Consider the following 20,230-nt stretch of genomic DNA (forward strand, 5'->3'; position numbering starts at 1 on the left):
CTCACACATACCCCTGAGCTGGGGAGCAATAAGAAAAAGAAAACAAAACAGGCAAATTCTCACCGTTTTTTTTTCAGGCCTGGTCAGGGGAGAAGTCTTTGTTCCCGCCATTCTCTCTCTCTCTCTCATTCTCTCTCTCTCTCTCTCTCTCTCACACACACACACACACACACACACCCCTCTTTGAGTTGGGGGGTGAATATGAAAAAGAAAAAAAAAACAGTGAAATTCTCACTTTCTTTGCTGGCTCGAACTTGCTGGCTTATCAGGAGCCAAAATATGACCGAAATATGATGGTTGTTACAAAATTAAGCAGAAATATGACATAACACCTTTAAAAAGTCAAAATATACTTTTCAGGCAAAATAAAAAGCATCTAATTCTCACCAGATTACTCTAAAACATGTTTTAACTTACTTATAAATTCAAATAAAGGTTCCCAAAAAAATATTACATGTCATAGAAATACTTGCCCTAGTGTTAAGTTACTAAAATTGTTTATGCTTGTTGTGATGAAGGGGGAAGGCATTTCTTTATATATTTCTTTTCTTTTTCTTTACTATATTCTTTTTTCTTTCTATTTTTTCAATCTTCTTTTTTTCTGCACCTTCTATTTTTTCTTTTTATTCTTTTTTTTAGTTTGTATTAGTTTTTTTATTGTTGTAATATTTAATAAAATTACTATTTAAAAAAAAGGATTCTCTGAAGCTACTGCACGACCACCTTCTCAGCAACCTTGCCTAAAAAGGGAAGGTTGGATACTGGATGAAAATTTTCTAGTATGGTTGGGTCTAATGATGGCTTCTTGAGGAGGAGGTGGACTAACACCTGTTTAAGGGGTGGAGGAACTACCTTCCATAGAATAATTTACCCTGTTTAAGGGGTGGAGGAACTACCTTCCATAGAAGAATTTACCACTGCTAAAACCCAATCACATCACCTTCTGGAAAGCCTTCACTAGCCAAGAGGGGCATGGATCTAATGAACAGGTGGCTGAATCATGAGGACCCTGTCCACTTCCTCAGGTTCAAACTCATCCCAGATAACATGCATGGACTATACCCCAGCACCTCACAGGACTTGTACTAAAGCCAGTGTCTAACTGGGAACAAATCCGAGCAAGTTCGTCAAGCAGATGCTCTGCAAAATCTTCCACGTGACCCTGTAGGTTATAGTCATTATTATTTTAAAATAATGTTGACTTCCCATAAATATGATTAAAGTTGAAATAACTGATTTCGCAAAAGTTTATGGTTCAAAGAATGAATTTGGCCAGCTCGTACCATGCACCTGAATTTTTAAGCAAGCATGTTCTAATAGGAATTGATCATCTTTTTAGGCTCTTTCAGGCTCTCAGCACCATTGCACAATCTTGCCTGATGGCTCAGATTCTCTACTTCCAAAACTCACGCTAAATGTGAGTGTGGCTGTTCTCTATGTGTATATGTGTGTAAGTGTAACTGAATAATATACCTGCTGCATAGTTTTGCCATGAATAGAGAGCCAGTTTTGTGTAGTGATTATGGACACAAAGCCAGCTGGGTGACCTTGGGCCAGTCACTCCCTCTGAGCCCTACGAAGCATGGCAATGGCAAACCACTCCTGAAAGACCTTGCCAAGAAAACTACAGGGACTTGTCTTGGCAGTCGCCAGGAGTCAAGACTGACTTGGAAAAAAAGGGGGGGGGCAATTTGCATAATTCCAACATTTTAAAATTTGGGCAACCAAAAAAGGATGGCAGATGAGACTGAAACAAGCTGCGTAGGGCTAGAGCCAAACTAGAGATAGTGACCTGGAGGGAGGGGACTTATTCATCATTATTCTGATCAGTCATCGAGCCTAATGTCTTTTTCCACAGTGTTGTACTGGGAGATCTCTTCCGAATTTTTTTCCTGCTACCCCTAGCTGGATCCAACCAATTTTTCAACTCATCTCTCAACAACTTCCCTGACCAAACCAAATTTTGCTACATTTTGTTCCGTTTTCAGAGTCATCCTAATGATGACTAAACAGACAGTCTCAACCCCTTTTACATAAATTATTTCCAACATTCTACTGTATTGGAAATAATAAAAAAGAAAGGAGATACCTTTTTATTTCCCTTTTCCTTTTGTGATAGTCTTGCAATATTTCTTTTGCTAACAATATATAGTGATAATAAAGATCCCTATTTAATGAAAGACAGCTTTGGAACTCTTGACTTTAGCCATTCAGGCTAACTGTAATTAGGGCGAACCAAAGCACCATATCCCCTTATTACAGTTTTCACAATTAAATAGTGATAAAGCAGTCCCAATAATTATCACACTTTATCATACTGACTTTTCTTATCAGTTCTTCACTTTATTTTGCAAACAACTGGGAAAAGGTTATTTTACTATTTATGGGGTTGTTACCACCAGAAGAAGATACACTATTCCTATTATCCTTCTGCATTATTCACTAACTGCAGCTATTTGGTTTATATTATTTATTTGTGCTCCCTATGAATAAATATACTTAAAATATACTTACTTATTTTGGGAAAGTAATTTGACCCAGTGGTTTTTTTGTAAAGAAGAAAGCTGTGGGGTAGGGTGGGCACAGAAAGAGCAATTCTTGGACAAGGGAGAAAGGAAACTCCTCATCCTATGCAATTCTATATTCTCTTAGCATTTTCTTGTAACTATACTGTTTTACAGATGAAACCGCCACCACAGAAATGACAAATACAACACATAAAAGAACAAAAAAGGGCAATAAATCACTACTGACACTATAGCCTATTAAAATGCATTCAGCTGGTGTTGCAGAAAGAAGCACATTTTCTATTCACTTTACATTCTGCTCTACAGAATGCAGAGACTCAGAATCTTTGAAAAATCAATGCAGCAAATGCTGGAGCTCTAATGAAGCAGATATACAGGCAATAAGGTTGGTGACAGAGCCAGGTTTGACAACTGATGGGGCCTGTCAATTGGAAGACTTTATCTAAACCTAGATGCTACAGATGACAGCTGCTCCATAGTTTTCAGTACATGTTGCACTTCTACTTGTTTGCTACGAGTGTCTGTAGTAAATATGTACTATCAGCACCAGCCATGTCTCATTTAACACCTATTCTTAGGATGTCTTATTGGGCTCCAAGTATCTAACGTACGTCTCTAGAGGCATTTGGACTTTTATAGTAGGGAATAGTGGCACACTGGAGACAAACATGACTATGCATGACATTTTGATTAGTTTGAGATATAATAACCTAGCATATATTAATCTTTGGTTCCATATAAAAACAATTATTACTATATGTAGGTAGATGGCAAAAAAAAGAGAGGTACACTTGGTATACAGGTTCAGACAGTTATATATTAAATTATATCACTGGAAATAAACTTAGTGGGGAATAGCAACCTTTATCAATATGGAGCTAAAGCTCTTGATTGTTTTAAAGAAACTGTGGTAATTGTGTTTGTTTTTCTGAGAAATTCTACAAATATTATTGTATTATATAGTTTTTAGTCTTCTAGTTTGATCAGGCAATTGATAAAAAATACATTTATTAGCTGAAAAAAAGTCCAATAAAATTATGTCACTTTATGAATTGATAATTTCAGATCTTGGAAGAAAACTGAAAAATTGTTACAGCATTAGTATATTACATTAGAACAATTCTTCCAGTTTCAGCTAACATTCTGCTGTTTAGCTGACAAAACTGGAAAAATGCCTCAGCAGCAAACCACGTAGCACTAAAAATTAGAGGTGAGCATGAAACAGAAAATACGTTTTTTTTCCCCAAGTCCAGAACAAATCCATTGTTCTGGATGGGCAATGATTTGATAGAAAAAAATGCAGACCATTTTTATTATTCCAGGTTTCAATCATAACAAAGACCTCAGGAATCTGAATGATTTTACAGGGTGAACAAGGCAAGACTGCTGTATATCACATCCTTCCTCCCCACAACAGTGCCACCACTCATGTCCAACCACAGCAGCCTGCCCAATCCTGATGTTTCTAGCACCTTCCTTTCCTCCCATCTACCTCTGTCTACCATACTTGGATTTTATCTCTTCTTATTCCCCGAAAGAGTTATCTCTGGAACAACTGCATTTCAATCTGCATCTGGAACAAAACAGCCCCATTTCACTTGAACTGCCTTTCAGTCTGTATCTGGACCAAACACCCATGCTTCAGTTTAAATGTAACTGCTGAAAACAGTTGTTCCATGAAAAGAAGGCTTCATGCATGAACCGTTTTACACATCCCGAACTGGTATCATGTTTCACTATAGGTGTTTAATTGCTGCTATCTGCCACCTCTTCAAGCAGAAAATTCACTCTAATGTACAAGAGAATAAGAGTATTGCAGCAAGAAAATAGTTTTACAGACGCACATGTACTCTGCAGAAGCAGTTTACTGGAGTAAAGTGATTTTCTATCTGGCACCAGACATCCTACTCATGAAAGGTGGAAATTTGTTTTAATTAGCCAAAATATTTGAGGGTGTAAATAAATATTCCAGATTGAACACTTAATTTAATTGGAAACAGTCCAATATACAAAAGCTGTACCTTATTCACTTGCTGCAGTGTCGGTAATTGTGGGTCTGGGTGTGTCAAGGGCTGAGGGTTTTTTTTCTATTTGGGGATATGTGGTGGTTGGGGCTAAATATAACAGTGGATGGAGGCAAGGCAAAAGTCCATGAGGCTTTCTCTCTGTCCCTGTTTCCTCTTTTTGACACTCTCAGCTCTCTTTCTCAAGCAGCAGAGAAGGGACCAAGGATGCTAGTCTTTTAACCCAAAGTGTATATGGAAACTGTTTTCCGAGCAAACATCTCTTTAAATCATTTGGAACTCACTACATAAACTGAAAACTAAATTCCTAGTGCCAGGACAAATATAGTCCTCCTCCTTTGTTCTTGTTGGGGAGGGGTGTAATATAAGGAAGTGTGGTCTGAGGGTCTCTGGGGGTCCCCCAAGACTGTCCACAAAATCAAAATTATTTGCCAGATACTGAACATATTTGCAAAAATTTAAAACAATGTCACTCTTCTCAATATTTTTTTTATTTGTTAAAAATATAGGGTTTTTCATTAAAAAATATTTTATTTATGTTAATATCTGGTGGGTTTAATATTGTTACTTGTACATGATTCAGTAAATAATTCTACAAAGGTTACAAAAGTTTCAATTTTCAATAAGTTAAATATCAATAAATATAACCCATACAAACAAAAGCTCTTTTGGCGTCCATAATTTTTAAAAGCAGAAAGGGGTCCTGATAGAAAAAAGTTTAGGAAACACTGGTATAAGACATTTTTGCCAGACAGAGCTCAACTGATAATTTGTAGATTCTTTATTAGGGATTGAACTACGTATTGCTATTATTTATACATAGAATAAATGCCTTAAAACAGGATAGAAATATATAATGTTTAAATTTGGGGGAAAACCCTGGGGAAAAATTGCTTACATTAGAATATATAACTTTCCATAGCTATTAAGGAATATCTTTAGCTAATAAGCATTTTAACATACATTATATTTACTATGCTATTTTGGCATCTTCTTGTGCCCTCATGTAATTTCAAAACAATACATGTTGTGATAATTCACCAGTTTCCATTTCTAACAAAAAGGTTACAGTTTCATAAGTCAGGAAAGGTATCCTAAACACCCTGTTTATTTTCAATTTTTCCCAATTTAATTTCCATGGGATTGGGGGAATATAACTGGATGTGCAAATGTACAGACATGTAGCTTGGAGGGAAAAAACAATGAAAAGATGAATGGATATAATTTTGCAAAGCACCAATTGTGTAAAAAGCAATAGTGATGAAAAGCTTCATTGCATAGCACTGTCTCTGGCAAATGCTGTTCACTATAAATAGAAATTAATGAATGTTAAAAACCTGGACACATTTTCACTTTTACTGAAAGTCTGCAATCTTTGCACAAATTCTCAAATTTAAGAGATTATGGAAAAAAATATTAGCTCTATTTATGGCCAAAGGTATCCACAAAATGGGCAAGTAATGTTACTCACATTACAGGTAGTGCTCGACTTACGACCAGCATTCCTGTGGTCACATGTTCAAAATTCAGGTGCTTAGCAACCAGCATGTATTTACAATGGTTGCAACGCCCCAGGGTCATGTGATTGCCATTTGCAACCTTCCCAGGATGCTTCCGACAAGCAAAGTCAATGGGGGAAGTTGGATTTGCTTAACAACTGTCATGAGTAAGGATGGCGAGCAGGGGGCTCCCATCCAGACTGTTAAGCGCATGCGTAGCACTGAGGAACTGTTCAGCCATTCAAAGAGACACAGATCGGGACCGCCTTAACCTTTGGGGTTTATATGTCTGGGTTTTTCCCACGCTTCTTCAGTTTGTTAGGATTCCTGTTATGTATAAGCAATAAACATTAGAGACCAGTTCCTTGTCTCAGCGTGTTTCTTGGCTGTTAGGACAACAACCATGGTGATTTGTTTAATCAAAAATGGTCGTAAAATCGGGTGCAACTCACTTAATAACCGCTTCACTTAGCAATGGAACTTCTGGTCCCAATTGTGATCCTAAGTCAAGGATTACCTATATACCGTCATTGTATGATAAAAATTACATACTGTACATCATTTGCATCATGATGTGACTGATGCAACTTACATTTTGGATTCTTCCGGATACCTATGGTCCTTACTATACTATACCACACCTATAGGACTTACTACACTATGCACCTTACTTATGTGAGTAAATCATATTTTATAGCTACAGTAAGTCTGATATGTGAATCTTGCCAATTGCAACTAACAAATTATAGTTAAACAAACTATGGGTTAAGTGTTAAGTCTGTGCTACAACAACGTGTAATAATCACTGAACTTTCCATTACCAACTCATTGTGCACACAAATTGCAAAAAAAAAAACACACTAAGGAAAATGCCCACACATGAAAAAAGATAAAAATCTACACGCGTAAGTTATTTCAAAATTGTGAGGAATGCATATGCAAAACTTTTAGTGTCACTATGTAAGTTGTCCTTGCAAAATGGGTCATTTAGCTCCATAAAAGTTTACTAAACAGCTATTGTACAAGAAAAAAAAAAAGAATGGCAGTTGTATCATAATAACACAGTGTTTTCTTGGGAGTGGTACTGGCTAGATTTTTATATTCATATATTATATTGAGATATACTGTATATATAGTAGAATAGAGTACAGCAAATCTAAAAATTAGAACTCTTCAGTAACATTTATGTATTAGGTATTAAAGTATGATAATGAATTTTGTATTATACTCAGTATTTGCCCTCCTCCCTTTTTAACCACTGACATATATACATAATGATATATTTACTTAATTTGGGAGATATTTACCTGCTGTATACATTAACTATGTTCAGGATGTTAAAGGCATTTTTCAAATTTTCTAAAATTAAAAATGTAAATGTGTAGATCCAATAACTCCAAAAAATAAATCCAATTTGAGATATATCTAAATATTACAATAGAGCTTTGTCAGTATAATGAAGCTGAATGAACTTCCTGGCCTGTTTTTCTATCTTTGTAAGTCCCCAAGGTCCCTAAATATTCTTTCCCAAGAGGCTTGCAGTAAGGCTCTACTAACAGTCAGGGGAATGAGCTGGAATATAACAGAAAATCAGGTAGAAAAGTAATTTCTGTTTCATTGTTCATTAGTTCCCTCTTTCCTATAAATTCCATCTCACTCAGCATATTTCCAAGAGACACTGGGATCAAGGAAATTCGGCACCTACTACCCCGTTATATGAATAGTTCTTTGATTTAAATTCTGTAAATGTATGGCAAAGTCCTGAAATATGTGTACTGCTAGAATGTCAGGCAAATGAAATTATTTACAGCATTAGGCTTTAAAAGAATTAACCCAATGTCCAAATACACAATGAAACATGCAGCCCAATTGTTTGCGTCATGAATACAGGTGTTCAACTTTTCAATATCTAGCAAATGATCAACAGATGTAGGAGCTGAACTATAAAAATTCTACAGTGGGATAAACCAGCTACAAGCAAAGAATGATGAGGATGTGAAGAAAACAAGTCAAAAAAAGCAAGATGGAAATGGTAAGATGACTTGTCTGTACTTGAATGTCTGACCTGTTAGTTGATCGTCACCTGCAGCAGGGGCGATGCGAATGTATGGTGTTGTAAGCTGAGTCACGATTATCGCAGCTAAGGCAAAGGAAGATTTCCAGGTCAGCATGCATGGGAAAAAAAAAGCCAGACTGAAGCTAAACTAGCAAGAAAAAATTATTCCATTTTAATTGTTTCGATTCCAAGAAGGGAGGGAGGGAGGGAGGGATGGAGGGTGGGGGGGAGGGGTTAGGACTGATTTACACTAATTAATTTCTTCATGTAACTGAAAAATGTCTGGGTACACAATCATGTGAGTAAAGGTTAATGTGAACTGAACTATACATGGATAAACTGACAGTAATTTTTTTTATCATGGCTGCTGTAAAAAAGTTAATCACAAATTCAAACATATCTATTGAATAACCAAAAATATAATTCATTCCTCAGTAAACTTTCTTCATCCAGTTATACAGAACCATGTGGAGAAATGTAGCAAATGTAAACCACTTTCTGATGTCCTTTGTATGACAACTTTAAAATTGCCTCTATGTGTACTATCTTAAGTTACCAGAAGAAAGGCAGAAACTCAATGAAAAATAAATAAAACAATTTCTTACAAAATAATATTTATAAATAACTAAATAAATGAATCAGAAAAGGTAAATATAATATATAAAATTCCAAATTGGATTGAATTTTCTGGTGGGATTAATATGTTGAATATTTCATAATGTTCCTTAAAACACCAGCAGAAAGGCAGTAGTTTCACCCATGTCTATTACTATATGAATATTCATAAATTCATTTCTTTATCCTACAGCACATTTTTTTAAAATCAGTATGTTTGTTATGTTAAAAAATATTGTGATCACCCTCTCACTTTGAAAACTTATTAGTTTTATCTTAAGTCACAAATGTTGAACCCCACAGAAAATAGATAAAAGAGCTCTAGCTGGGCTAAGGGCCAAAACTGAATGTAGCATCAGAGACACCAGAATGTATATCTTTGCAGGGGCATTAGTGGGGCAAAACAGTGGGCATGAGCAGAAGATTGAAACCTTACTCCTTTTTCACATGCATGGCATGGATCACATACATGTAAAACTGGTCAGGGCTTTGATTGCCTGGCTGTGCCCATTATTTTGATGCTGGTGATTCTCTCTGTGGATTTCCCTACCTCTATGTTCTTTAAAGAATTTTGCAAATAGCAGTTTGAGGTGAAAAGAGGACTGATTTGGAGCAGGTTGTCACAGACAACAGGGTAACAGTTTCTTCCAGCAATACATCCTCAATATGCAAATACAGGCTATTTTGCAGAATTCATGCCTTTCTTAATATCTTTTCTTTGTATATTGTGACAGTTTTAGCTGTCTTCCTTTTACCTGTGTGCTTTTAATGCTTGTATGATAATCTCTACAGCTAATTTTTCATATTTTGATTATAAATAATCTTTTATATAACTTCAAAAACTCAATATAAATAAGGTTAGTAAAATACATAATAAATAATTATAACAATACAATAAATAATTAATTTATAGTAAACTGCCCAGAGTCCCTTTTTCGGGAGAGATGGGCGGCGATAGAAATTTGAAAAATAAATAACTAATTTAATATAACAAATAGTTTCTGTAACAGTTATATCAAAAAAAGCTACTATTATGGATTTTTTTTACTTCAGCTGTGAGTCACAAGTATCTTTGAATCTGAAACTCAAATGAAGCTGTTGGGAGTTGGCCAGTATACAAATGTAAATACTACTACTAGTAATAACAAGGATTTACTATATGTATATGCCGCCCAACTCTCAGCAACTCTGGGCGATTATAATAAAATAAAATATAGCAGATTTATAAAATTAATGTTGTTATTGTTATTAATGTTGTTATTAATAATGATCTCACACAGATAACAGGTGCCCATTTCTACTTAAATCTGATTACAGACTGATAAATAACCACAGAAAAATAAGTATGGTCTCTTTTATGAATAGAAGGAATGGTGACCAGTGCTTTAAAAAGATTGCAGGCACATAGTATTTGCAATATATTTTCAAACCTTTTCCATACTGAATTGTTCCTAAGCTTTTAGACATACAATGCATAGTACGTGTGATAGAGGAGAGGGAAGGGGTAAAGCAACTTTTAAAGGTCAGCTGCAGCATTCACAATTTTATCAAGCTACACCTGGGAAACTGAATTCTGGCCTGGCTTAAAAAAAAACCCTCCTGAAAATTAAGGGGGAAAGGTTTATATAAAAACTTAAATTTATATAGAAAAGCTTGAGTACAATTAGATATGTAGCAATGAATGAAGAAATAAGTTTATTCTCTAACTGCAGAAATTTAAGTTCAAGATTGCTATTTCAAAATATCTGAAATATCTCCATGTAACTCTGAAACACTGTGGTGTTAGTAACTCTTACAAGACTCTTGATAAAAGACTTAAAATATATAAAATATTATATATGGACACTGCAGGACATATCTAAGTATGACAGTACGGTTGAGGGTTTGTTATTGTCATTTCCATAACCATCTGACTCGGAAAGAAAAACTTAGGCTAGGAGAAACTCAGGAAGCTGCAGCACCTATTTTTAAAGTACAGAGAAAAACAATAATGTTTATTGTTTATTGTGTTTTATGTCATTTTGGATTTTTTGTTTTATTTTTATTCTTACTGTTAACCTTGAGCGACATTTTTTGGTAGAAAGACAAGGTATTAACAGGATATAAAAACAAAAATTAGTAAATAAAACCGCTGTCCATATTTCTATAAATATAAGGTAAATACAATGTTCAATATATTGTAGAAATTCAACCTACTCAAACTTCCCTTTTATCTATATGTAGCAATCCTAAGAAAAAGGAGAAGAAGAAGTGTTTCCTAAAACAACGAATTTCCATGGCATTTATACTTTCTAGGATGGACCAAATGAAACTGAACTGATCCATTTGGAAGCCATTCCTTTCCCTTTTTTTCACTTTAATGGCAATAATTTAAGAAGACAGTGTGTGTACGTGCAGGTGCGTATGCAATGTATCTCTCTCTCTCTTTTTTGGGGGGAATTTAGCTAGTAGCACATGTCCCTTGATGAACAACCTTCCCAGAATGCTTCAATTCTTAGTATCAATAAAAGTTGTCATAGCTGTTTCTTTTTCTGAAATGCAATTGAACATTCTATCATCATTGAAGAAATCAAACCTTTAGGACTGTACAACTTACACTTTTCAGGAGAAATTTACAGGTATGGACAGTTTCAGGCAGAGCTCACCAAATACAATGTAGTCAGGGAGGCCTCTATTTGCAATAATATATTTGAGGGGCTTCTTTTCATCTTGTTAATTCCCTTGTTCTACCCTGTTGTGATATGGCTCACTTCTTAAGCATGAAAGGTGACAGATATGGGGCTCTGGCATTGCAATTACTAGATGTCAACAGAAATGTATTTATATATTTAGGTAAACATCTTGTAATTGCTGAAGCACTTTAATTGCCGTTATGTTGCTCTACATAATAAACACCTTTTGGAACAGAAAGCAAGAAAAGCTGATACCTCAGTTTGTGTTAGTGACGTTTCTCCTGATTCTAGGACATATACTGTTTATTTTATTTCTGCAAATTTAATCTGAATTAAATGAACTATCATTTTAACAAAAATTGAAAGCATTAATGACATGTTGATCTCTTACACTGAAGAGGACTGTGCCTTGATTTTGGCAGGCAAGAAAGGAACAATAACTGATACAAATCACAATGCTACCTGAAAATATATTTTTCAAAATAACTTGGTTCCTAATATTTAACATTTTTGCTACCAACATTATATTTCTAATAAAATTGTAATAGATCAATACAAAAGCAGGATAATAGGGCATGCAAGGAACTGGCACAGAGATTTACTTAGCAAGTAAAAAGAAATATGTTAATATTCATATCTTATATATATAAATGAATAACAAATAAAGAGCCGATTTGGTGTAATGGCTAAAGGCACCAGCCTAGAAACTGGGAGCCTGTGTGTTCTAGTCCTGCCTTAGGCATTAAGCTGGCTGGGTGACTTTGGGCCAGTCATTCTCTCAGCCCTAAGAAGGAAGCAATGGCAAACCACTTCCAAAAATGCTGGCAAGAAAACTTCAGGGACTCATTTTTGCTAGAGTCAAGACTGACTGAAAGGTGCATGCGCACACACACATCCAACAGCTAAGACTAAATGTTACTAGTTTTTTATATACAGGTCGTCCTCGCTTAGCAACCATAACTGGGACTGGCAACTTGGTTGCTAAGCACCATGTTCACTAAGTAGAAAATCATGTGACCATGATGGGCTTACAACTTTACTTCCCCTTTGGTTGTTAAGTGAAGCACTGTGGTCACTAAGTGAAAAATCACATGACCATGACTTATGATTTTACTTCTCCCTTCTCTATTAACTGCTTGTCACAAGCTGGTTGTGAAGCACATGAACGGCAATGATGTGACCACAGGATGCTGTGGCAGCCGTAAAGGCAAGGATTGGTCACAAAGCTATTTTTTTTACACAGTTGTAACTTTGAACGGTCGCTAAAGTAGGCAGTCAGTAAGCAAGGATTACCTGTACTGTATTATTCAACAAAAAATATTCAAATATAATTCTCTAGTTTAGTCATAGTTAGTCATAGTTCTAACCATACTTTCCTACCTTCACTGCAGTTAGCTCACCTAAGTAACTTAGAAAACTAGACCTAAAGCCCTGTTTCAGAATTCACTGGGAGAAGACAGATTTAATGAAGTTTCTTGGTGAAGTCTTATGATGGACTCCCAGTTTTTTGTTTTTTATTTATAAACACTCTTTCCAGAAAGCTTGCTTCTGTTTCGCTTATTTATTTATTTTATTTATTGCTCACATTTCTTCACTGCCCATCTCGCCCCTGCAGAATTTGTTCTGGTCAGAATCTTGATGACGAGGACATAATAAAGAATAAATACTACTAAGATTTATGTAAAAAAATAATGCTTGTATTATATACATTCAGAAATTATATTTAGGTGAAGTATTAATACAATTGAGTAGGTCAAATGCCTATAGAGATGTAAAAAGCTGTTTCAGATAATAATAGGGTTATTTGTATTGTGAAAATATATCACAGGGATTAAAAACACAATTAAAATATTTTAAAGAATTGCATTAAAAAGGGTGATAACAACAACAATTGGCTAAATATCATATAAGAATATAGTTTCTGCAGAATTATTTTGAATCTTATGAAATTTCAGCCAATTGTGACTAATTTCTGAGGTCAATGGACACCATTTACTGGTCTATACATTACAATCACCACGGCACAACAAATGGATGCCACATGGCCAGCCTCCATTCTGAAACATGGCTTAAAACCGTTCCTGCCTCAGTTATTGCTGTTCTGGAAGGAAGTTGCCAAACAAAGGCTCCACATTCTGCCCTCAGTCCTATACTCCTGAGAATACTACAGACTTTTCAGATTCTACAAAGTACTCACAAAGATGCTTTTATAGCATAAAAACTGGCCTATGTTTTAAGTTAAAGCTGAATCCTTTCCCTTTCCCTTTCTCTAAGAGGGTACTTTGATATTATTTGTTGCTGTGGTACTAACTTCAGTGCATAAAAGACTTCTCCTTGTTTTGCTAAGCAAAGGAGCAAACAGGTTCAGCTACTGAATGGTGAAACAGTTGGCAGAATAACTTCTAAACAAAAATCAGATTACAAATGTTAAAATGTTAATATTTATTTTATAATAACTTGGGCCAAATTATTCTTCTTAATTCATTATTTAAGTCTGGAGGAAAGGTAATCAAAACTGCACTTGACCAGGAATACTATATGGAAGAAACTTCATTATTGTCCGTTATCATCAGTTGTGCTCTTTGTGTTGAACATTTATATTTATTATATCAACATGAAGAATACCCAAATTAATTAATTGCCTATATTTTTCTATAAAAATGAATAACAACCATATAATATGTGTTATAATAATACATAAAATGAGTAGTGCTAGTGTCAGCAAAGCAGCCTGAGACGTGCTAAGAATGATACAAGGAAATTGCACATGCAACAATTAATATTTATCTTGGGCTTTCTGATCTTTTTTATCCAAAGAACATTTTCCTGGAAATGCCTGAGAAGCCAGCTTTCAATTTTGCAGCAGGAGTGAACAAAAATTCTTTGCAGCACCATATAAGGAATTGTTATAAAAATGTTCATAAAGCTCTGCAAGTCTTTCCCTAAGTTGTCAGTTATAGTCTCATTAAATTTACAAAAGTTTTTTTTTACAGAATGCTTCTGATGGTGTGGATTAGTCTATTTTCTGAAACAGAGTCTAGCTTTTCTAGCTTTTGACTAAAGTTGTCAAAAATTAACTTTGAAAGTTAAATGCACCATTATAATGTTATGTTTTCATTGTTGTTTAAAACAATGATGTTCCTAGCATCCTACATATGCTGCATTATCTGTTTCTCATACATAATGCTTTACATTAGGCAAACAGCAGCATCAGAAAGCCACAAATGGAGCTGAAGAAGCTCAATGCATATATTATAAGGCTATGGCTTCTACATTAAATGAACCCAACATTTCCATGTCTTATAAACTTAAGTAACCTATACTTAGTACCACGAAAGGATCTTGCAAGTCTATTTAACCGTATAAATAATCTGGTACAGAAGTCAACAGATTTAAGGCTAGAAAGAAATGCACAATAGGAGCATACCTTTTGTAGCCACTCGGACGCAGTCAATTTTTGTTTCCTATAGCAGATAAAAAAGGAAGGATTATTTGCTGATTTACATCCAAAAAATAACAAAACGTTTATTGTTTTTTGTGTCAAACCACTGTTATGCTCAAAAAACCCTATCGTCTTTATTTAATGTTCTCATGCTAAACAATTGCCTGCTCTAGTTTAGTCCATTTCCCTGTTATAGATAAATGAATGAAAATGTACTTGGACATGTAACATCAATACTTCACTTAACGTTAAACTGGAACATGAATGAGATATTAGCCATTACACTTTTTTTTCCTTTTGACAATACATTGACCTTGGGATATTTTCTTTTCTTTACAGTCAGTTAGATAGTTCTAAGCAACATACCAGACAATATAAGGGAAGCAAACAAAAATCAATGGTATTTCACATTTCTGCACTATCAGTGCACTGTAAGACATGACCCATTATGGTATTTGGCAGAAAACATTTCTCTGCTGTCAAGGGAGGCCACAAAGCTTATCAAGAGCTGAAGGGCTCTGGTACATATGTCCAGAAAATGGAAAACAATTCTAGAATCTGTTAAATAAAATATCATCTGCAAAGGAGGAGCCTTTTTCTTATTTTTGTAATTTGGCTTAATCTCTTTTGTTTGTTTCTGTTTTATCTTTTAAAAAGAAAAAAAGCCCAAGTTATATCAGCACAATCAAGAGGGAACACAAGCGTTCAGGCTGCTGTAAAGTGATATAATATAGTTAAAAAAGGCAAGGAGGCAGATGATACAAAGTAAGAACAATTAAATAAGTGAGATTGAAAAGAGTATATATAAAATAATTTTGAACAGACTTTTTTTCCCTAAAGTTTTTTACAATGATGCAATTATTTATTCAATATGTTCACCGCCTTGAGTTATTTATAAGAATAAAAATAATAAGGGTGGGATAGAATGAATGAATGAATGAATGAATGAATGAATCTTGCCTGCTTTATTTCTTTCCAAACAATGATGATTAGGTAGTCTAATCACTATGTATGTGTGTGAGATATAATTTTTTTATTTTTGCCTTTATGGCATAAAATAGGACAGCATGGACTAGTATTTCTTGATATGGATACAGCATTAACCCAACATTCTCAGGCTTACCCCATTAGCTCTGCTGGCTGCTTGAAAATAAATGCTGTAACTTTTATGAGGAAGAAGAGGAGTATTCCAAAAGCCACTGTAGGTTTTGTTGTCACCAATTGTAAAGGGTTGATCAATTTGAATGCTGTTGGCTGGAAACTCAGCTGCAAAATAATACTGGGAGTTCAGAATTGAAGCATTCTGGAAGTGAATTGGTACAGGGTAGCATTTCAGGATTTCTGTTGTTTTCTTGGTTCTGCGAGGGCGCTCCTCCTCAACAACTATTTGGTAGACACTAGCAAGGGTTGGAAAGACAAGGAATAAGAAAAAAAATTGCGGTTAATTTAGAACCCTCGAAATAAACCAACTCTTAAATCACATGAACTAATGTTTATAATAAAGAACAATACTGTTTGAAACCAGAAATGTTTGAAATTAATATTTAAGAGGTAGGTGTTTAAACTATAACTATCTTCTTCTTTTTAAATATACATATTAATATATAAAATAGGTCCTGACTCATTTCTCAGAAAATATTTATTAGTGATAAAAATGTCTTCATGTGCAGTTTTATGAAGAGAGTAACTATGAATCTCCATCTGGTTTTATGTGAATAAAACAGTAAGATATTCAAATACACTGAAAAGCAGTATGCAAAAATAAGACAGTCCAATAAACCAGAGATAATTCGAATGCAGTTCTAACTTTGAAAACCTCCTGGCTAGAGGAAGTAAAGATACAGTGACTACAGGTATGCTGAGACATAAAAATAATAATGACAGGTATATTTAAAATAAAATAAAATAGGGATGGGTGAGAAAGGCTGTGAAAATCATGTTATAAATAAAAAACTCCAAAAACCTTGAACATACTGCTCGAAACAGTTCTTCCCTGACTAATTCAAATGTTAACAAACAACATGTATCAACAATCAATTGCTCCAAAAAAGGTGTACATTTTTCCTTCCAATGTTGTTTAATAATTTTTTTAGCCAATTTCCATATGTATATAGTTATCCATTATGTTATTCCCTTTGGGAGTAACATTATACAAAGCACAACATAGAAATAAGAAAGAGTAAGACATGGAAATTAAAGGCATCTTCAACTACATCCATCTACAACTTTTGGTCTTCCCCTTCCTCTCTGCTTCTTTATTTTATTTATTTATTTAATTTATCCACCGCCCAATCTTGTTCAATGATGACTCTGGGCGGCTTACAATAAATAAACGAATAAAAATTCATTATACAATATAATATAATAAATAGAAAATAGAAAATGTAAAATATAATATATAAAATCCAAGATGGTCATGATGGAATATATGGGGGCCACATCACGGCACCAGCCACCTCCACGATCTACTGTTCTCCCTTTCACCCCAAGTGAGGTGGCAAAGCCAGGTCTTAACTCCCTTTCTAAAGGCCAGGAGAGTGGGGGGCCAGCCTCACCTCTGTGGGTAAGTTATTCCAAAGGGCGGGGCCACGGCAGAGAAGGCCTTCCTCCTGGACCCTGCCAATCGGCAATCCCTCATGGACAGGGTCCGTAACATGCCCTCTGCTTGACCAGGTGGGATGGGTCGATGTAATGGGGGTGGGGTGGTTGCTCAGGTAACCTGGACCCATGCCATGTAGGGCTTTAAAGGTGATAACCAACACCTTGAATTGGACCTGGAAGCAAACTAGCACATATTTGTATTGCAATTCAGTTCTCAATAATTTTATGTTATGGCCAAACCATCTCAATACACTTCTTTTATGCTGGTTGTCACTTCTGCATTCAGTCCAGATCCGTTCATCATTCATTCATTCATACATTCATTCATTCATTCATTCGTGATTCTATCTGTTGTTTTTCCACACAAACATTTCTTAAGTATCCCATTCCCTCTGTATTCAGCTGATCTTTATGTTTCTCCTGACACACTCATCTATCATTTCCATACAACAGAGTGAGCAGAAGCACATAATTTCTGTATAGCTTGCAATCATTCACTCATAATCCTGTTGAATGCAAACACCTTTCAAACATTAATTATTCCTTATTGGTGCAAATCATTTAGGTTCTCAGCCAACATATCCTGCTCTTACCATATTCAGCAACCAATCTTCAAACATATTATGTAAGAGATTCTATTATTCAGTCTACTGACTTTAACAAATGCTTTCTCATAATCAGCAAATAAACTGTTTTGTTCTCACTTTCATGTCTACCTCAATGACCTGCTGAAGTATACAAATCTAGTCTGCACAAATCTCTGCCTGGTATATAGTCACAATGGATTTCCCAATTTTTGCTCATTGTCACTTCTGGTATCCTTTCAATCAGAATTGTACTAAATGCTTTTCCAGCTACAACAATCTACCACCCCCTAGTTTTTTTTTCATTCACTCTTCTTCCTTTTCCCTTTGTACAGCGAACTGTTCACTCAGAACCCAAAGGAGAGAAAACCAGCACTTCAGCAACCACTCTGTAGAGAAAAGTGGGTTGTTGTTGTTTTGCTGTCAGAAGAATTGGCACAAAAGAGATCCACTTCTCTTCTTTCTCTTCCCCCATTGCTCTTGTCACCATGAGGCCCAGTTACCCCACATCTCCTTTCTGTAGAGGAAAATCATTAATTTTGATGGCAGAAAGCTGGAACAAAAAGGAATTATTTCCCTTCTTTCTCTGTCCTTTTCTACTGCCATCCATGGGTTGGCAAGAGAAGTAGGAGAGATGGCTTTTTGGCACAGTGGAAATACCTTTATTCTTCTGTAGACAAAAGGCAAATAATCCTGAAAATTAGTGGCCAGGGAAAGAGGAGAGGCATGTACAAAAGTCACAAGTGGTCAATAGGTGTCAGCCTTCAAGGTAGTCCAGACAAAAAACACACCCAGAAGTACTAGTTCTAACTTTATTGTAAGGCTGCATTAACAGAATGTTTCAAGTCTGAAAGTACATCTCTCCACCATTGCCTTTAAAGTCCAAGGAACTACGGAGGGTCCCTTCTGAGATGTTTGCCATGCCCACATTCCTTCCTGCAGAAACTTTACACATAACCTCACATAAAGGATATCTTTAGATATAACATAAACTCTAGCACTATAAATTTGATCTGAACTATGGACTTGAGCTGTTATGTTCAGCATCTCCACTTACCACCTATAACCCCCAGTTGTACTGTAAACTAATCTTAACAGCACTAAATATTGACAAAGAGCTGGAGGTTATTTGCAAGTAACAATGCTTTCAACTTTAAAGTTCCCCATGGGGAGAAGAGGCTAGAGAATAATGGTTTAACAATTTAACAACTAAGGGTAAGACCACATTCATTCCTTTGAATATCTGCCATGATTTACTTCTATTCATTTTGCTGTTAAAGTTGTTAGCATATCCTCAAATCGAAATGCCATATTAGCAATAATTTTGGAATGATACATGATCACTCACTTATCTAGCCACTACTTGTTAGATAATGTTTAATTTTTCAGCTTCAAGATGAGGACAGGATTGATTTGCCCTAACTTGCCACTGTTGATTCTCCTGCTTTATTAAATTTGATCAGGAAGAGATGTTTCTTTTGGTCTTGGAGACAGGTAATTTGTACATAAGAAAATTTGGCATTTTAAGTCTTCCCAACCTGCAGGCAATAGTTCAAATCTTTCTTCAGAAGTCTGCATGCTTGCATTGAAGTATGTCAGCCAGTATATAATGCAACATGTAGTTTGACCCAGAAGCATAATCAAGAAAGACCCAAATGGTGTTGATGAGGTACCCAACTACTTATCTTCAAAACACTGAATGACTTAGGAAAATTAGAATAAGGAGCATTAAGATTTTGCTCAAGTTTGAAGATTAACTAACTTGATATATTACTCTCAAAGATGTAGATCAGTAATACAGTTATCATTTCAACGTTATACTTCTCTGAATTATAGGATTCAGTCTGCAGCTTAAAAATGCAGAAAACTGCATAGAAAATACCCTTCAGGTATAGAAGTGAATGTATGCTGTACTCTAAAATATGTGAATAATCCTGAGATACATTAAAGAATGAACCAAGTTGACTAAAGCAATTTCAAACCCAAAATATCTTTTTATCTTTTCTCTAAAAGACAAATTAGATCTGTGAACAACCAGACCTCAAATCTATTTGCTCTTTAATAATTTAAGCACTGAAAGGTCACAAAGCTCTTTTCTATTCCCCTTTATCAAAGTCCAAGTGGTAATGAAAAATTGCTAAATCCTGTCTGCTGCCCCATTTTCACACAAGACTGTCTTTCTGATGTAAATTACCACCTTATAAGCACT

General features: G+C 35.2%; 1 protein-coding gene across 7 annotated transcripts in view; it reads right to left on the minus strand.

Moving 5' to 3' along the window:
- Positions 1-20,230, minus strand: part of PTPRM (protein tyrosine phosphatase receptor type M) — a 516,027-nt gene that overhangs the window by 182,841 nt on the left and 312,956 nt on the right. For 4 of the 7 annotated variants that reach the window (XM_063299119.1, XM_063299118.1, XM_063299117.1 and 1 more), the window contains exons 12-14: positions 15,960-16,233; positions 14,822-14,858; positions 8,117-8,191 (exon numbers count right to left, since the gene is read on the minus strand). In XM_063299119.1, coding sequence (XP_063155189.1) covers positions 8,117-8,191; positions 14,822-14,858; positions 15,960-16,233 — 386 coding nt within the window. The remainder of the gene's footprint in view (positions 1-8,116; positions 8,192-14,821; positions 14,859-15,959; positions 16,234-20,230) is intronic. The other 3 variants (XM_063299123.1, XM_063299121.1, XM_063299120.1) reach the window with 1 other exon arrangement.

The sequence above is a fragment of the Candoia aspera genome, chromosome 3, assembly GCF_035149785.1.
Source record: "Candoia aspera isolate rCanAsp1 chromosome 3, rCanAsp1.hap2, whole genome shotgun sequence".
Taxonomy (NCBI): Eukaryota; Metazoa; Chordata; class Lepidosauria; order Squamata; family Boidae; genus Candoia; species Candoia aspera.